At 23.5% G+C, this 16,585-nt stretch overlaps 1 protein-coding gene across 44 annotated transcripts in view; it reads right to left on the bottom strand.

Moving 5' to 3' along the window:
• LOC127289936 (calcium-activated potassium channel slowpoke) overlaps nt 1-16,585 on the bottom strand; it is a 105,434-nt gene that overhangs the window by 1,406 nt on the left and 87,443 nt on the right. For 12 of the 44 annotated variants that reach the window (XM_051318226.1, XM_051318235.1, XM_051318247.1 and 9 more), the window contains 12 exons: nt 15,260-15,280; nt 11,327-11,389; nt 9,433-9,465; nt 7,194-7,326; nt 5,475-5,534; nt 3,630-4,023; nt 1,883-2,066; nt 1,639-1,704; nt 1,416-1,552; nt 1,172-1,284; nt 763-924; nt 131-224 (listed from right to left, as the gene is read on the bottom strand). In XM_051318226.1, the coding sequence (XP_051174183.1) occupies nt 131-224; nt 763-924; nt 1,172-1,284; nt 1,416-1,552; nt 1,639-1,704; nt 1,883-2,066; nt 3,630-4,023; nt 5,475-5,534; nt 7,194-7,326; nt 9,433-9,465; nt 11,327-11,389; nt 15,260-15,280 (1,460 nt within the window). The remainder of the gene's footprint in view (nt 1-130; nt 225-762; nt 925-1,171; nt 1,285-1,415; nt 1,553-1,638; nt 1,705-1,882; nt 2,067-3,629; nt 4,024-5,474; nt 5,535-7,193; nt 7,327-9,432; nt 9,466-11,326; nt 11,390-15,259; nt 15,281-16,585) is intronic. The other 32 variants (XM_051318251.1, XM_051318249.1, XM_051318256.1 and 29 more) reach the window with 12 other exon arrangements.

Raw genomic sequence — 16,585 nt, 5'->3', positions numbered from 1 at the left:
ATTAATTAGACCAAATCCTTGAAATTGTAATTATTTTTTCATAACAGTAGTAAGAGTCAATTTTAGTCAGACAAAAGTCTTTTTTACCGCTTTTATTGTAAATAAAAAGAAGAAATTGCAAAACAATCACCTGGTCAGTAGGCAAAAGTGTGAAGTCATCAGGAGGATTAGTAATAACATATCTCTTCGAAGAGGCGTCGCATGATGAACTCGTGTCCCGAAACCTATAATTGAATATGGGACAAAGAGAAAAAAAAACAACAACGATTAATCCGATAATTCAGAAGAATTTTGCCACACCCAAACTAAACTAAGGATTTAATTGAAAAAATATATATATATAAAAAACTAAACTAAATAATTTGCGAGAGCAACTAAACGCTAAACAAATAGACGTGACGAAGACAAAAAATTTTTTTTTTAAAAATGATATTTTTTGGATGAAACAACTTACGATTGTTGCATGGTTTTTTTTTGTTTTTTTTTTTTTGTAATTTGATTTGATTTGGTGGCGTGATGCAAAAAGGCAAAATGCAAAACGTGTGTGCCAAAAAAACTCAAAAATAGTCGATAAATAGTAGAATCATAAAATGACAATAACAATATATATATATAATAAGAACAAAATAGTGAAAGTGATTATATATATATATATATGTAAAATGTAATAAATATTATAATCCATTATTTTGTATATAAAACGTTGAAAAGGGGGGGGGGTATAATCCAATAAATACCATCGAAAGAAAGAAAGTCCGATACCTGTACCTGTACAGACCAATACACAGCATTCCATAAGACTTTAATGCTGCAACAAAGAGGTCACCGTACTTGCCTCCTTCGCCATATTGAGCTAATGGACCATCGTACAATGAGATTTGTCCAACTCTACAACGATCTCTATTTGAGAGACTATCTGTCGTACTGTAAAGTAATAAAAAGAAAAAGATTATTTTTATTGATAATGCACTACACAAAATTTTTTTTTTAAATTTATTTTCTTCTTTGTATTGATATATATATTTTTTTTTTAATACCAATTGAAAAAAATTTATATACAATTTTACTGAAAAATTGTATAGTAATTGATTCTATAGAATTCTATATAAAAAAAAAACTTTTTCCACTTGTAATATTTGTTTGTAATTAGTGTAAATAATTTGAAACATACCTGTAACCACCTCGTAAACCAGCGCCTTCAGCTAGAATTAATTCCAGTTCAGGCGTTGCTCCTCCAGTGATTAACGATCGAATAAGCGTCAGAGCATTTTGGTTGAAATATGTCTGGAAATATTATATATAATATTAATCAATATAATAAATATTTAATTTTCTTCTCACAATTCACATGATTATTTAATCTAATTATTTTTATTACTACGATAATAATTATATATTTTTTTTTTATTACGAACCGTCGACATCAATGAGTCGAGAACACTGACAGCAAAGGCAGTGCCACAAGCAAATGGTTGTGTGAGGTAGAGCTCAGTATCGGGGTCATCATCGTCATCCTGATCCAGAAACTGTACATTGCTGTCATTTACAAGTTCTATTAAAAAAAAAAAGAAAACATCATAAAAAATTAGATCACAATTATTAAAATTATTTTTTTTTTCCTAATAAAATTTTATTTACCTGTAATCATGGGCACATTTGCACCGTAGACCGATCCTCTTCGTTGAAGAACAATGGGGCTACCAACTGTAAAATAAAAAATGCGATAAAAAAATAATAATTTTATTTTAAATAGAAAAATTTGAAAAAATAATACCTTCTCATGTGATGAGAATGTAATAAAAGGGGAATAAATTTTTTTTTTTTTTGGAATAGTTAATTTGAAAATAACTGTTTTTTTATAAGAGAGAAACATATTAATTACCTTGACTAAGTACACCGATAGTATCATCAAAAGTCATCGCCTTGATGTTAAGGGATGCGAGGATGGCCTCCTTGTCGGCGAGGGTGGGGTCATCGTTGCTAGGCACTTTTGCCGACAGGATACAACACATGTCGCAAAGATTTACGTTCACGGCACGTAGATCTGCTCTGCTCAGCGGCGAGCCCTAAATTACACAAATTATTCTTTAATTTATTGCATACAACACTAATATATAATATATATTTATTTATATAATATAATTTGTTTACTATAAATTATAATTTGAGAAGTTAAAATTTTAACAAAAATAATCCCCTACAATTTAAATTTAATATTTAAATATATATTTTTTTATTAAAGGGAATGTTTAAGTAATACGTAGCATCAAATAGGGGAAAAAATAAATTTATAATTAGATTGATTTTAATTACTAATGCAAAAATTAGAATAATTTGTACCAGTCTGACTAAATATTACTTCTACTACTGATAGTTAAAGTACTTTAACCACTAATGAAAAAAGTAATAAAAATTGTGTCTGACTAAAAATTATATTACTACTGACTAAAATGAATAGAATTAAAACATTTCTGTCTGACTTAAACGTACTTGCACTACTGAAACTTAAACTGTCTTTTATAACTATTAATAAATTAACAAAATTTTAATTATGTCTAACTGAAAAATACTGTTACTACTGATTTTTACTACTACTACTAAGATTAATATACTTTAGACCTTTCTGTCTGCCTTAAATTTAGTCGTACTACTTATACTAAAACTGTCTTTCATCACTGACAATAAAATAAAAAAGAATTTTTCTGTCTGACTAAAATTTACTGCTACTACTGACTTTTATTACTTTTAGTAAAATTAAATTTGCTACTTTTAGTAAAATTAATATAATATAAGTCTTTCTGTCTGACTAAAAATTAGTTACACTACTTTTACTACTAATGAAAAAATAATAAAAATTGTGTCTGACTAAAAATTATTCCTACTACTGAATATTACTAATTCTATTAAAATTAATTGTATTTTAACATTTCTGGCTGACTTAAACTTGGTTGTACTACTGATACTGAAACTGACAATACTAGTACACAATTGACAATAAAATAACAAGAATTTCATTGTCTGACTAAAAATTGCTTTTACTACTTACTCTCACTACTTTAAAATTATTAAAATTATTAAAGTATTAAAATTATATTTTTTTAATCTAAATTTTTCTGTCTGACCTAAAATTATTTCTACTACTTATTTTAGTTTCTTTTATAATAATTGGTGTAGTTTCAAGAATATAAATCATTCTGTCCGACTAAAAATTGTCTGTACTACTTATTTTAGTTACTTTTACAATTAATTTCTACAATCACAAGAACAGAAATTTTTACGGCTAACTAAAAATTATGTTTACTACTGATAATAAAATTTCTAGAATTTAAACAATTCTGCCAGAATGAAAAATTAATGTTATTACTGTCTTTTTCTACTTTTACTAAAACTAGTAGAATAAAAAACGTCTGTCACTAAATATAAAGTGTCAGTATATATAAAACATAAAGTCTGAATGTAACTTCTTTTTTCTACTAAATCGAAAAAAAAAATTTCAAAACTACGTATTACATGAACGATTCCTTATTATTAATAATAATAGAGAAAAAAAATGTTAATTTTTTTTTGAAATTTTGAAAAATTTCAAAAACATTTTTTTCCAAAAAAATTAAAAAAAAAAAATTCCTTACATTTAGCACCGATATTTTTGGCAGATTCTGTAGCATTTTCCACTCGCGGCGGATATAGTCAACAGATCCAACTATCACAACATGTTTAAGCTCGTGATAATGAAAATTGGAAGCTCTTAATGGCATGACAAGGTTTCTCAGTCCAATGAGGGGTGAATCGGGATCAGCAAATAGACAAACGACAACATGTCCATTTAAAACAGTCATTGCCGCTTGATTACGATCCAGAATGCAGTCTTCCAAATTACGTGCAGGACTCCAATGAAACATACCCGTTGAGTCATATTTCATTTCAGTTTTTTCAAAATCAAAATCCTTTGCTTGATCATCAGCAATTCCAACTTGAAGTCCAGTATTGTTTAAATTTGTACCACCTGAAGCCCTACTCGTTGGCCTGTAAATATTTTACAAATTAAAATTAGAAAAATTTTTTTTACGTGTATATATATATATTTTTTTTTTTCCGAAAAAAATCCACATTAATAAAGGGTTCTCGTGTGCAAATAAATTTCAGGCAGGTTTTTTTTTTTTTTTTTTTTATACTTTTACCTAACATTTAGACGCAAACCTTCAGCTACTACTTGAAAATTTAGTTTTTTTTTGGAGAATATTACTAAAATTGAAATACTATATTAAAGAACATGATTAATTAGTTTATTAATTAATTACATAAAGATTATTATTAGTCTAATTTATCTAATTTCTTGATTTCTATAAATAACTAAAAAATTTATACCAATTTACAGAATGTAATTAATTAATTTTGTAGACATAATTGTGAGAAAATTTATAGCTAAACACTAGGTACAATCAAAAATTTGAAAAAAAAAAAAAAACATTTGAACAGAGACTAATTTTTGAATATTTGAAAAAAAAGAGGGAGGGGGGGGAGTTAACAGGCCTAATAAGCATGGCTCATGCATAATATTTTAATTCATAATGAAATTTTGGTTTTCAAATTATTGCGTTACACTAAAATTGTAACTACTTTTTTTTCTTGAGGTATGAGAAATGATCCAAATATTTTGACATTTAGAAAAATGAAAATTTTCTAACTATAAAGTATAAATTCTATTATAAATATACCTGTACGTATCCATATTTCTAAAAAAAAGAAAAATAGCCAAACACTGGTCTCACGTTTGCTGATGGTGACAATTAAAAAAAAAAAAAAAAAAACTTATTTATATAGAGAAAGTCATCCTAAAATTACTATTTTTTATTAATATTATTATTTCTACAAACATCGCAATTTATCATTAAAATATTTTCTAAGTTTCTAATTTTCTTCTAAAACTGTAAAAAGACATTAAAATTTATCAGGACAGAATCATATTTATTATTTTTTCTTTTTCTTTTTTTGATATTTAGTTTTTCTTTACAACTCTCTAAATCTGAATTAGTAAAAATGTTTACTAATTTAAATTAGTTTTTTGCTTCTGAATTAGTAAAATTTTACTAATTATTAGTAACTTTTACTAACAATTAGTAAAATTTAACTAATTCTAAAGCAAAAAACTAATTTAAATTAGTAAACATTTTTACTAATTCAGATTTAGAGAGAATGTTAGTATATTTTATGATTCTGTCTTCTGTATACATGGTAATATTTTATTTAAAATAGAGATTCATAAAAACATGCAAAATTTTTTTTTTTTAATGCATCATGCAAAAAGCAATAGCAAATTTATTATTGCAAAAAAAAGTTGGTTTTTTTTTTTAATTCTACAGGTACTAAAGCCATCACGATATAGCACGTTACAAAAAACGTGTAGAGAGAGAGAGACAGAGACAGAGAGAGAGAGTACTTATAAAAAAAAGAGAGTGTTAAGGGCAGAAGCGTACATGAGTTTTTTGACTTCGTAGGCGAGATGGTAGCCAGCGTATGCAGACTCCTCTTGCGATCTGGAATCAGAAATTGAGCGTATGCCGTTGATCCCCAAAAAGCCTGTTTTTTCTCAATTAATTTCACTCTGTTTATTTTTTATTTTTTTTTTTTTCAAAAACAGAAGTAGAAAAAAAAATTATTTCTTTTTCACGCTCAATATTTTATTGACCGCGCTCATTATTTTCCATATATATCCACTGTCGAAAGAAATATACACTAAAAAAAAAAAATTATATCTTGCGCGCAAACCACTGCATTGCTTCGAATATTTTACTCATTGGAGCCTAATACGTGCAATTGCATTCAATTTGCGCCTCTATTAAGCTCAGTTTCATTAATGCATTTTCACAAAGAAAAAAAAAATTGTTTTCACATTCCTTTTACAAAAAAAAAAAACGTTTTTTAATAGTAATTTTGTGGCAAAAGTTTCTTTTACAATTTATTTTTTTGACTTTCCTTTTTTTGCAACAAAATTTTAATTAATTGTTTTTAATATTTGGGTTTTTTCTGTAAAAAAAAAAAATTAGCCTCCAATTCGAAATTTCGAGGTTTTTTGAATGAAAAAAAAAAATGAAGGTTCACGATTATGAAAATGATTCTGGATCGCATTGAAGCAGCTCTGGATTATTATTCACATTAGTGAGAGCTTAAAAAATTGAAATTTGATTATTTTTTTTGGGGAAAAAAGATTTTCTCCCAAAAATTTCATGCGATTAGAAAGGAAAGAGTGAAAAACCGAATATATTTTGTGCAATAATCGCTATATATGTAGAAATTTAATGTTATAGTGACCGCGATTAGCGTGATAAGAGCTGTAAAATTTTTATAATAGAAAAAGAGAATTGTGATATAAAAAATATAGTAGTGAATTGTAGATTGCGATAAAAATCACTCTTTATAAAGCTCTCTACAAAAAAATATTTTCACGCAAATATATATTTATATAATTTACAAGATGTAGAAAATAATGATTTATAAATTTATTTATAACTATTTACATAGTAAATTTTAAATTAATTTAAATTTAGAGAAAAAAAAAAATTTATTTCGAAAGTAGAATTTTTCTTTAGTTGTATTTTGAAGAGAATTTTTTCTAAAAGAAAATTTACATTCGTTATTTTACAATTAAATTCAATTTTTTAGGACAACATTTATTTTTTATTTTTAAAAATTAATTAATTATTATCCATCATATGAAAAATTCTAAAAATCCCTCTTGTAAATCATAAACCACTAAAAGTGATTGTGAATTTAAAAAAATTGATAAATACCAAAATTTAGTGTTTCTTACGTGTTATTTTACAATGTAAATACAGAATTAAGACTATAAAAAATTTTTTTTTTTAATTTGCACTGAAAAAATTTTAAAACTTGTTGATTATAAACAAAATTAGAAAAAAAAGATAATAATAATGAAAAAAAAAATTTTTAATTTTCTGCTCTTAAAATATTGTTTTAACGAGAATATATTCGTGAATGTGAAAATGAGCGTCACAGATATACATAGATATTTATAATATTTATAAGTGAAAATAATGGTGATAAATGACAAAAGGTGAAGGGTTGTGATGAAAAAATGCAAAATACGTGTGTGAACAAAAAAAAATGACACAATGGGGTATCAATTTTTTTTGTTTTTTTGTTTTTGTTTTTTTTTTTTTATTTATATACGGTACCTTTGATTGTACGGTTGATTGGGACTTGATAAACTATCATTGGTGTTTCTATTCACATTTGGCTTCACTTTGTTGACTTGTTTCGTTGAGTTCATCATCGTCATTCCTACTGAATTTCGATGATTTCTCATGGCTGAAACACAAATTATTCACTGATTTAATGAAATAATGAGTTATTGTATTTTTTTGCAAAAAAAAAAAAAAAATTGAGATAAAAAAACAGAAAAACTCAATTAAACATATTTTACTATGAATTTTGTTATTTTTATTATTTATTTTTTAATTTTTAATCAATAACTATAAAAATATAACAAAAACTTTTGGTTGGATTCTAAAGAACTACGTTCAAGTATTATGTACTCGGAAATCAATTAATTCTTCTCTAATTAATTCCCATTACAAAAGATTATTATTATTTCTTCTTTTAATTTTAGTACCAGTAGTTAAAGTCAGTGGAAATAATTTTTAGTCAGACGGAGAGTAAGATTTTTTTAATCACAGTATTTTTAGTAAAAATAAGTAGTAGAGGTAATTTTGAGTCAGACATAGCGATTTAAGTACCTGAAATTTTCGTATGAATAGTAAAAAATCAGTAAAATAAAATTTTAAGTCAGTGGTAGAAATAATTTTGAGTCAGACAGTGATTTATATTTTTTTTATTTTAGTACCAGTAGTACAGTCAAGTTTTAGTCAGACAGAAAGTATTTGATTATTTTTTTCAACGTTAATATAATCAGTAGTAAAAGTAATTTTTAGTCAGACAATATTTAATTTTCGTTAAATTTGAAATTCAGTAGTAAAAAATCAGTCACATTTGCACTTAGACAAAAAATATCAGTAGTATAAACTAGTCTTAGTCAGGCAAAAATTTTGGAAATAATTTAAAAAACTTAAATCGCTCTATCTGACTTAAAATTAATTTTTTCTACTGATTAGATTATTACTAGTAGTAAAAAATAGTTTTAGTCTGGCAAAATAGTTCATTTTGTTGTAATTTTTCTCGTCAGTAATAAAAATGATTTTCAGTCAGACAATTTTTAAGAAAATGTCCTAATTTTTAGTAGTAAAATACAGTTATAGTCAGACCAAATGGTTTCCCTTGTAATTTTAATGAAAACAATATATATATTTCTTTCTTTTGTTACTTAATACTTGAACAATCCCTAATGATATCGTCGTTAAACTTTATAAATGTAAATATAACGATAACGAGTTACTTGTTAATTAAACGAGACTAGAACTGCTCATTAAATTTTTTAATATCCACAAATATTTTACAATTTCAAAATACTTTTATTCATAGTTTTTTAAATAGTAATTAAATTTAATTAATTAATTTAATTCATAAAAAATAGTAATAATTTTTAACTTATTATTTTTATTTTACACATTTTTTTTCCAAATAAATTTCAATATTTTTTTATTTTATTCATATTTACATTTCAATTCGGAAATTTATTACAAAAATTTATGTTTTATTTCTGTGTACCAAAAAAAAAAAAAAAAATTAAAACGAGATCATTGCCCGGTCACCTATATAAAAAATAATTCTACCTCTGTATAATTGCAATTGCTTTTAGTTCATACGAGTGTGTGAATTATTATATATACGCATAGATCTTTGAAAAATTAAAAAAGCAGAGCAATTAAAAAAATTCTCCTTTAGGAAAAATGTTTTTTAATCAGTCTCGTTATTTATATTCTATCGCGTGATAGTATTTTGATTTTTGAATTTTTTTTATTATAATCACTTTTTTTTAAACTTATTTACTTATAATCAAGAATTTTTAATTAAATAAATAAAATAAGAAATTTTTTTCTGATAAAAAATTCGTGAATTTATAATTATTATTTAGAAAATAATAATCACAGTTTTTTATTATTTACTCCAGTTATATGTTAAAATATGAGTTAATTAAATCTTAAAATTAATGGTTTTGAAAAAAAATCGAGTGCAAAAATTGGGGATTAAGTGCGTTAATTAGTTAGTTTTTTTTTAGTGTGATCTACTACAGGTTTATATAAATATATATAAATATATACATATTTGTATAATAATTAATAATAGTTATAATTTATAAATTATTTATTAATTTATATTTTTTTATAATTTATTTATAATTTATTCATAATTTATAATAATTATTAATATATATATATAAATATATATTTATATATTATATGGAGATACGTGATTCTACGTGAGGTTGAAAACAATATTTTGTAGATCACAGCTTACCATTCGGATCGTCTCGTTCGCGACTGATTTCACCTAAAATGCACAGAGCATAATTAGTCTTAGTCTAAATGTCTAATATTTATTATAAATAAAAAATTTGTAAATTAAACACGTTGATTAAAATATCGAGTGCCACTGTGATCGTGACCTAAACTCCCCCCCTTGTACTGCGCAATGCTTCATGTATCGACCTACAGCCCCCATGCTTACAGGCGCGCATACCTCAATCCGATCACTGTCATCTTTTTATATAAAAAGAATCCTCTTAAATAAAGAAATTGCCAACAGGCATTATTTTTTTTATTCTACACAAAAAAAATGTATATTGAGAATAACATTCTATATTAAAAACAAAAACGAAAAAAAAAAAAAAAACCTTTTTTGTTTGAAAAAAATTATTTCACTTATTTGAAATAATTACAAATTCACTACATAAATACAAAAATTTATTTATTTTTTACTTTTTATTTATTTTTGAATATTTATATAACTTTATTATTTATTTACTTTCATTATTTAATTTTATAATTTATTAATTTGATTTACTTTTTTAAATATTATTTTAAAATATGATAATTGGTGATATTTTTTTTTCTATGAAACTATATATCTACTTTTAAAAGTAAAAAATTTCTATTTAAAAAAAAAAATAATAATTTTTGAATATTACTAATATTTTGTTTTATAATATATAAAAAATATCTTAATATTTTTGAAGGACAGAACTGAAGCATGCGCACAGATACATTTTTTTTCAAAATATTGTTCGTAGTTTTAATCTAAATCTAAAACTATATAATTGTGCTTTTTATGTCAAATACTATTTATAAATATAATGTGTGTTTACCTACAAACTATTTTCTAACTTTTTATTTTTGTTAAATGTATTTTTTTACTCCAGTTTATAAGTCAGTGTGAAAATAAAAAATTTTTTTTTTGCATATAGTAAAAATTACAGTATAGAATTTTTTTTTAAACAAATAAGAGAAATTGAATATTAAATTAATTTTTACATTTATATAAAATAATATATTATAATTAACAGAATTTAAAAAAAAATATATCTAAAACTCTTAAAAATATTACGAAAAATTAAAAAATTTCTTTTCTAAAATAAGTGTAAAAAATAGTCACTCGTATGAACTTGTTATAGTGAAATGTCATTTTGAATATATTGTTATTTAGTGTAATTCATGCCTCTACCACATTGAGTCTAAAATTTTCTCTAATATTAAATCAAAAAATATTAAATTCTAATCTAATAAATACATAGATATATAATATAGATCATCAATCATTACTTTAAAAAATGACAATATACAAAATACATAAATTCTCTCTCCGAATAATCCTCGAAAATAAATCCAAAAATATATATTTTTTTTTTTGGTTCAAATTCTACTTCTATATTCTACATAGATAGAAAAAAAAATTTATTTCTCTATGAATTCTGCCAATGTTAAATTATTTTCAAGTTAAACTAATCTTGCAAAATAAATTTTTAAATTAATTTTAAATAAATGAAAAAAAAATAATTAAAACTTTTAATTCTATTCTACTATATATATTAAATAATTTTTAATTCTATTAATTATTCAATTTTACCATTAAAAATATAAATAAAATAATAGAAAATAATTGTTTACTGCAAAAAAATGTTAATTAAAAAAAAAATAACAAAATAGATTAAATAAAAAAATGTGAATTTAAAAAAAAAAACGAAAAATTATTCCAAAAGCTCGACGAAATAGAAGAGAGAATTAAAAATCGGATTATAGGTAGCGAACTGTATTTTAAAATAATGATCGCGAAACATTGGAGTCTAGCTTGTGAGACTGTATAGCATGGTTTTTTTTTTATTTTTTTTTTTTTTTTGACTGAGGTTTAACTGTACCTCTCACGTGAACCATCTTGGGCAGTTCTGGCGGGGTGAAGGTGGGGGGAGGATGGTGGTCGTCTGTAACAAACCACTACACATGTTAGCTACCCTACTTAAATACCTAATGCCTAATAACAACAAACTACTTTTTCTATAAGGAGAGAATGATTGCTTTTCTTTTTAATCAAGACTTTTTTTTTTTCTTTTTTTTTTTTTTTAATTGCCTTACACTCTATTGATTTAATTCTTGTTTCGAAATAAAATCCAAATTAGGTCAATAATAATAATTATGCTAAAAAATTCCAGAGAGAGAATAAAAAGTCTTTTCAAAGACGAGCAATCTACTATAATAATTGATCTAGTTTTGAAAGACCAAAAAAAAAAACCGTTCCATTTACATAAATATTCTAAATTTTTAACTCTAGAATAAATTTAAAAAATAAACAATTTTTAAATTAATAAACAAATCATTATTATTTAATTTATTTATAATTGATTTACAAGTGTAAAATATGTTTTAAAAATGGAATTATTTTTTCTTGTGGAAATGAAAAGAAATGACATATTTAGAATAAAAAAAAAAAAAATATATCAGTTATTTTCATTATTTAAATTTTTGAAAATAATTTTCATTCCTGTCTTTTGCAAACAAAAAAAATTATGCTAATTATAAAGTTAATTTTTTTTTAGACTATTTTCAATTATTAGGTCATTTAAAATTATTTCACAATACTTGGTTTTTTAAATAAATAAAAGAAATTTTGTTGCAAAAGTCAGGAATAATTTTTTTTTCTTTTTTTTTTTTGGCAAATTCATAAAAGATTCTAAACACATGCGTCGTGCTGAGAAAAAATCGCAATATCGAATCTCGACGAGATGAAAAATATCACTTATCAAAAAAAAAAAAAAAACACCTTTTCGAATATTTTACCTAAACAAATTTAAAAAATTTGTATAATTTCAGAGTATTTAAAAATTTATTTTTTCAATTTAAATTATTTTACAAAATATTTTTTATGACGTTAATTATTATTTTTTCAAAGTGACATATTTAATCTCAAAATAAAAAAGAATCGCAGTAATTGTAATCATTGCTATTAAAAAAAGTTTAAACCTACAGTAAATTTAAAAATTAAATTTAATATCGAAATGTGTGTATGTGCAATGCGTGCACTAATTATAAACATTGTGCAAATAATTATTAATACAGAAATTGTGATAAGTGTGTCTACGTGCTTAAAAATAAAAATACTTTTGACAAATTGAAAACAAATAAAAAAAACAACAGAAACATGCAAGAAGCTCGGAAATTTGGAAAAAAAGTGCAAAGTGCAGTTTAGAATTTAGCATAATATATATATATATATGTGAGGCTAGAAAAGTTTTATTTTTCCTGTTCTATATAGAAAATATTAATTTTTATCCCTCACGATATTATTATTATATTGCCTATATATAGATTTTGGCGTGCGAAATACCATTTAGCTATTAATTTTGGCTTATCATAGTGGAAACCACATGAAACCATATTCTACTTATAAGCACATATTTACCAGAATTTAGAAAATTAAGTTTTGTTTTGTTTAAAATAGTTTAAATAGTTTTTTTTGAAATAAAAGAAAATTTAATCGAAAATTAAACTTTTTTCAAAAATAATTGCAAATAAATAATTATAAATATAAATATAATTAAAAATAATTATAAATAATTATAAACAATTATAAATATAAATAATTATAAATATTTATAAACAATTATAATTAAATAAAAAGCAAATTGTTCTTAGAAATTTCAATGTTTTTATAAAATATTAATAATAAAAAATTGTTTATAATAATATTTCGTTTATTTTAACATATTTGAGATTCCCTTACAAATTCAAATAAAATTAATCAGCATGTCTCTATTATTTTTTTACCTTAAAACAACCTTTTTTACCTTAATAAAAACCTAGCAATTGAACCTAAATTGCAGTAGACTAAGTATAATCAATTTTATTCAATTTTTTTGAATAGAATGTTTTCCTGGAAAATGAAAAAATTCCTTACAAATTCAAATAAAATTAATCAGCATGTCTCTATTATTTTTTTACCTTAAAACAACCTTTTTTACCTTAATAAAAACCTAGCAATTGAACCTAAATTGCAGTAGACTAAGTATAATCAATTTTATTCAATTTTTTTGAATAGAATGTTTTCCTGGAAAATGAAAAAATTCCTTACAAATTCAAATAAAATTAATCAGCATGTCTCTATTATTTTTTTACCTTAAAACAACCTTTTTTACCTTAATAAAAACCTAGCAATTGAACCTAAATTGCAGTAGACTAAGTATAATCAATTTTATTCAATTTTTTTGAATAGAATGTTTTCCTGGAAAATGAAAAAATTCCTTACAAATTCAAATAAAATTAATCAGCATGTCTCTATTATTTTTTTACCTTAAAACAACCTTTTTTACCTTAAAAAAAACCTACCAATTGAACCTTAATTGCAATAGAATAAGAATAATCAATTTATTTCACTTTTTTTTGATAGAATGTTTTCCTGGAAAATGAAAAAATCCCTTACAAAGTTAAATAAAATTAATCAGCATGTCTCTATTATTTTTTTACCTTAAAACAACCCCTTTTACCTCCAAAAAAAACCTACCAATTGAACCTAAATTGCAATAGAATAAGAATAATCAATTTATTTCACTTTTTTTTGATAGAATGTTTTCCTGGAAAATGAAAAAATCCCTTACAAAGTTAAATAAAATTAATCAGCATGTCTCTATTATTTTTTTACCTTAAAACAACCCCTTTTACCTTCAAAAAAACCTACCAATTGAACCTAAATTGCAGTAGACTAAGAATAATGAATTTTATTCCATTTTTTTGAATAGAATGTTTTCCTGGAAAATGAAAAAATTCCTTACAAATTCAAATAAAATTAATCAGCATGTCTCTATTATTTTTTTACCTTAAAACAACCCCTTTTACCTTCAAAAAAACCTACCAATTGAACCTAAATTGCAGTAGACTAAGAATAATGAATTTTATTCCATTTTTTTGAATAGAATGTTTTCCTGGAAAATGAAAAAATCCCTTACAAAGTTAAATAAAATTAATCAGCATGTCTCTATTATTTTTTTACCTTAAAACAACCCCTTTTACCTCCAAAAAAACCTACCAATTGAACCTAAATTGCAATAGATAAAGAATAATCAATTTTATTCCTTTTTTTTAGAAAGAATGTTCTCCTGGAAAATGAAAAAATATCGTAAAAAATGTAACAATTGAACTGTATTTAAAAAAGAATAAGAATAATCAATTTTACTCTATGATCTGTAAAATTATGCGCCTGAAATTGGGTATGTAATTGTTTATTATAAAGAAACCAATCCCGAAATTTGGTAACACAATTATACAACTATGACAAAAATGAGAAAAAGAATTTTCAAAATTTAACACTGTATATCATTACAATTCAAAAATTACGTGAAATCAGTAAAGACCAATTTCAAGTTAGAACTGAAGTACAGACAAACATTTTATTATTATATAATTTTATATATTTTCTATTTTATAATTTAGAATAAATTTTAAAATGTTTTATCAAAATTGTGATTTTTGACTACAAAATAGTTTCGAGTAATTTGAATTATTTTTACTTTTATTTAAAAAAAAAATGGATTTTAAAACAATGTAAAATTTTCCTTTTTCTGGTAAATGTGCAATGTGCATTTAATGAGCGTACTACCTCTTCTGTATAATTGATATCGAAAATCCTACTCTATTTGCGTCATTACAACAATAAAAAAGAAGTTGTAACTATTTTTTTTTTTTTTTTTTTTTTTTTTTTTTTTTTTTTTTTTTTGAGTCTTGTTATAAATGTGCTTGAATACACCAAAGTATCTTTTCCCATTTTTAATTTTTTTTCTTTTCTTTTTTTTTATTGAACTTACTTGCGTACGAGAAGTCTTCACCTAAGATGGTGGTAGTAGTAGTGGTGATAGTGGTAGTAATAGTAGCAGTAGTAATAGTAGCAGTAGAAGTAGTAGTAGAGGACGTAAGGTACGGACAAATAGACACACAAAGAGTTAGTTGAAAAAGTTTTGCGTTTCAGTCGACTGTTTTTTTTTAAATATTATAGATTGTGACTATGTTCGTATTGTTTTTATATAAATGTGTTAAAGTCCATAAATGTGAGTGTAAAAATGTAATGTTTGGCATTTTTTTGCATTATATATAATTGTGATAATTGTGATTTTCGTGAATTGACTGATAGTGATTGTGAGTGTATTTATATATATATATTTATAATGAGATGCAGTGATTTCACAAATTTGACACTGTGTATACATACACATCCCATATTTTTACTATCTATAAATATATATTTACTATTAAAAGTGGATCTCATATATATTGTCAACATATATTTATATTTTTCATGAACAGGCTCGAACTCTAGTATTTAATAATTTAGAAATTTTTTAAATAATTTAAAATTTATTTTTTTGTTAATTAAAATATTTTTTTTTTTTAATTTAACTGAGTTCGAGCCAATGCACAAGAATAATTGGAATGCCAATAAGATTAGAAAAATATTTTTAGAAAGTAAAAAATTACTACATATGAAAAATATTATTGATAAATAATAAATTATTAAAAAAAAATAAATTATTGAATTTATATTAATTCTCATTTCTCATTGGCAATATTCCATTGATTTATAAATATTGTTTTTAAAAATATTTGATATATATTGTCACAAGACATTTTGTACATTGAAACACGTCTAGACACATCAGATTCTCTGGGTGATTTGAAGCGAATTTTATCACACACATATATACAAAAAAAACAACAAAACGAGTTGATCTCAAATTTTTTTTTTTATATTTTAATAACACGAAATGTACACGTAATACCGAAAGTCTAATTCTAGTGTTCTAAAAAAAAAAAAATTTTACTCCGACTGGTCATGATGAGAAAATTTTCAGCGAGAATTTTTTTTTTTTGGAAAAGAAAGATAGAAAAAAATTCATCAAAACCCAATCGACAAAAAATCCATTGAAAAAAAACACATAAATTTGTATATATATATATCAAGATTACTACATTCCGAACGACATTTATATAATAGTTAATTTTATATATATATATAGTTGCAAAAAAAAAAATAATTAGAACAACACATCAAAAAAATGAACACTAAATGTATATATATTTATTATATGACAAGAGTAGATGGGACAACTGTCGACGTCTTTCAAAAAATTGACGAT

This window comes from Leptopilina boulardi, unplaced genomic scaffold (genome assembly GCF_019393585.1).
Source record: "Leptopilina boulardi isolate dan_hultmark-lab unplaced genomic scaffold, ZJU_Lbou_2.1 LbouV2_51, whole genome shotgun sequence".
In the NCBI taxonomy this organism is placed as follows: domain Eukaryota; kingdom Metazoa; phylum Arthropoda; class Insecta; order Hymenoptera; family Figitidae; genus Leptopilina; species Leptopilina boulardi.
Note: the sequence above shows the minus strand (reverse complement) of the source record. Positions and strands in the feature narration are given on the sequence as shown.